The sequence below is a fragment of the Seriola lalandi genome, unplaced genomic scaffold, assembly GCF_002814215.2.
Source record: "Seriola lalandi dorsalis isolate HSWRI2012SDOR001 ecotype SW California unplaced genomic scaffold, Sedor1 jcf7180001973634, whole genome shotgun sequence".
Classification (NCBI taxonomy): Eukaryota; Metazoa; Chordata; class Actinopteri; order Carangiformes; family Carangidae; genus Seriola; species Seriola lalandi.
This window is the reverse complement of record NW_019444300.1, coordinates 1-2,444: the sequence shown is the minus strand read 5'-3', so window position 1 is coordinate 2,444 and position 2,444 is coordinate 1. Positions and strand designations below refer to the sequence as shown.

At 41.2% G+C, this 2,444-nt stretch overlaps 1 protein-coding gene across 1 annotated transcript; it reads left to right on the top strand.

Moving 5' to 3' along the window:
- Positions 1-122: 122 nt before the first annotated feature.
- LOC111652521 (cGMP-dependent protein kinase, isozyme 2 forms cD4/T1/T3A/T3B-like) lies at positions 123-2,045 on the top strand (the record flags this gene model as incomplete). The annotated part of the gene is made up of 4 exons (XM_023402808.2): positions 123-323; positions 1,240-1,432; positions 1,543-1,666; positions 1,879-2,045. Coding segments are annotated over exons 2-4 (481 nt in total), but the record flags the coding sequence as incomplete, so codon positions are not given.
- Between the last annotated feature and the right edge of the window lie 399 nt (positions 2,046-2,444).

The window sequence follows — 2,444 nt, the reverse complement described above, 5'->3', positions numbered from 1 at the left end:
GATCAATGTTCATCGCTCAGTTTGCCAGAGACCCACCTATTTCCCCAGGGCTAGGAAATACTCTACAGACCCTCTGACCCAGTTGGGATCCAGTCCATGCATTTCCTCATTACACCCTCCCGGATGGTCTCCACTGTCTCGGTCATGTGATTGCCTGCTGTCTACGCCCAGCCCCGGTCAGCCCCGAGCGAGAGAGGCGCATCTTCGACAGGGGAGGGAGGTGAGATCTGCACCTGTCGAATGGGCTGTCTGCTTCTTAACAAGAGCAGACCTATTCAGGACAAGTGAGGAAGACTTCCACAACGCCCCACAGCCTAGAGGTGGTAAGTGATGTCTGTGTGTGATGTGAAGTACAGTACGGCTTAATATTTAGCAGGACTAATACACAGTTTGTAAATACAGATGCATGATATAACACGCTGTTGTCAGATTTTACCAATTCATTCATGTATCACAAAAGCTATTTACCAGTGCATGCAGCTACGGGCGCGCCTGCGACTCAAAATGAAAACATCTATATTTCATTTCTGTTTGGACTTGTGTTTGGGATTCAATACTGAGTTTGTACTGTCCTTTTTTAATCAGAGTTTTATCTCTTGTGATACCATAGTACTTCTACTTTCTTGTCCTTTATTTTCTCATAAATGTGCCAAGTGTCCTTGAATTATTTTTTTCATTAAGATGTGGGAGATAAAGACCAAGAGACAAATACACTGACTGCACTGTTACTATAATGCATTTGCACGTGTACAATAACCTTGTAAATTAAATCAACCACTGCAAGGACTGCAAGCTCATAGTGCAAAGGAAGGTTGTAGTCTTCTTTTTTATTGCATGGGAAACTGTGTCATTGGATTAGACAATCTATCTATCTATCTATCTATCTATCTATCTATCTATCTATCTATCTATCTATCTATCTATCATATCTATCTATCTATCTATCAAATTTTTTATTATTATTATTATAAACAGTGAGCTAATGGACACATGAATTTCCCCTAGGGGATACATAAAGTGTCTATCTATCTATCTATCTATCTATCTATCTATCTATCTTTATTAATATTAATATAAGTAATCACAGGAATTAATTAGAGAAGAACTGTCAATCCTTGAGTCAGCTGAGCAGCAAAATCAGAGAGAAATATTTTTGTAATCTTGTTGTATTGTATGCCATGTGAATGTGTGTGTGTAGAAAGAGATATAATTTGCTGTCTTGACAACTGGTATTTGCAGATAATGGGTACACTTCGGGACCTCCAATTTGCCCTCCAATTAAAGATTGAGGAGCTCCGCCAGAGGGACACACTAATAGATGAGTTAGAGCTGGAGTTGGATACAAAGGATGAACTCATTCGGAGATTACAGGAAGAGCTGGATCGCTACAGGGCCACAGTCTCCCTCCCAGGACCCTCTGCAGTCAGTGCAGGTACAGAACATGCTGCTTTCATATGTCATGTTTTAGAGTTTAGAGCAAAAGCCCTAAACCTGAGCTACATGTATGACTTATTGCATGTGTGTATTTTCTCTGTCCTGTAGCTTGTTCAGCTCAGTTTGAGGACAAGCAGAGAGCCAAAAGGAGGACAGTCATTTCTGAGCCCTTCAGTCTGGACCCGGTGACTCTTGCCATGGTTTCACAAAGAAGCTGTGACAAAAGCCACGAGTAAGAGCACACAGTGTTCTCTCAGCTCCCACCTGCTCTAACTGAAAAAAATCAGTCTCTCAAGTGTTCAAGCCTCCCCCAACTGCTTTCTGCATGACTCAGAATCAATAAATATTTCCAATCATTTTCAGTCACTGCAGCCTATGACACAGAATTAAAGGCCCTTAAATGCCTTTAAATGTTACATCATTATCCTGCTTTCATGCCCTCAGGTCACAGAGGTTGATTCAGGCAGCGTTTTTGAAAAATGAATTGTTGAAGAACCACGACGAAGGAGAAATCAGAGCCATCATAGCCTGCATGTATCCCACCACCATCAATCAAGGCTGCTATGTTATCCAGGAGGGGACCAGCGGGGCTCAGGCTTATGTTTTAGAAGGTAAATCATTTTCTTCTTACAACTGCTAACATTAATCATACTTGAGAGGGTATTTATTAAGACTTCCTTGAGATGACAGGTGCTTAAGGACAGTCAGATGAAATGATAGATTTTATCATATTTTGGCCTATCAGGTTTACTGCTGGCTCACAATTTGATTAGATTATCTGACACTACTTTCAAGCACAATGATCTGACAATTGCATGGTTGAGCGAGGAAAAAGAGGAGGCACTTTGGGGAATAACAAGTGACCTACATTGATGTTTTGTGTTGAAATGTCAACTTAAGCCTGAAGAGACAGGAGAAAAAAAAGGTTCTGCTTTTCTTTGATTGCAGAGTTCATCGGTGCTCGAATCTTGGTAGCATTTGTAATGTGACAACTAACAGAGGGCGGCTGC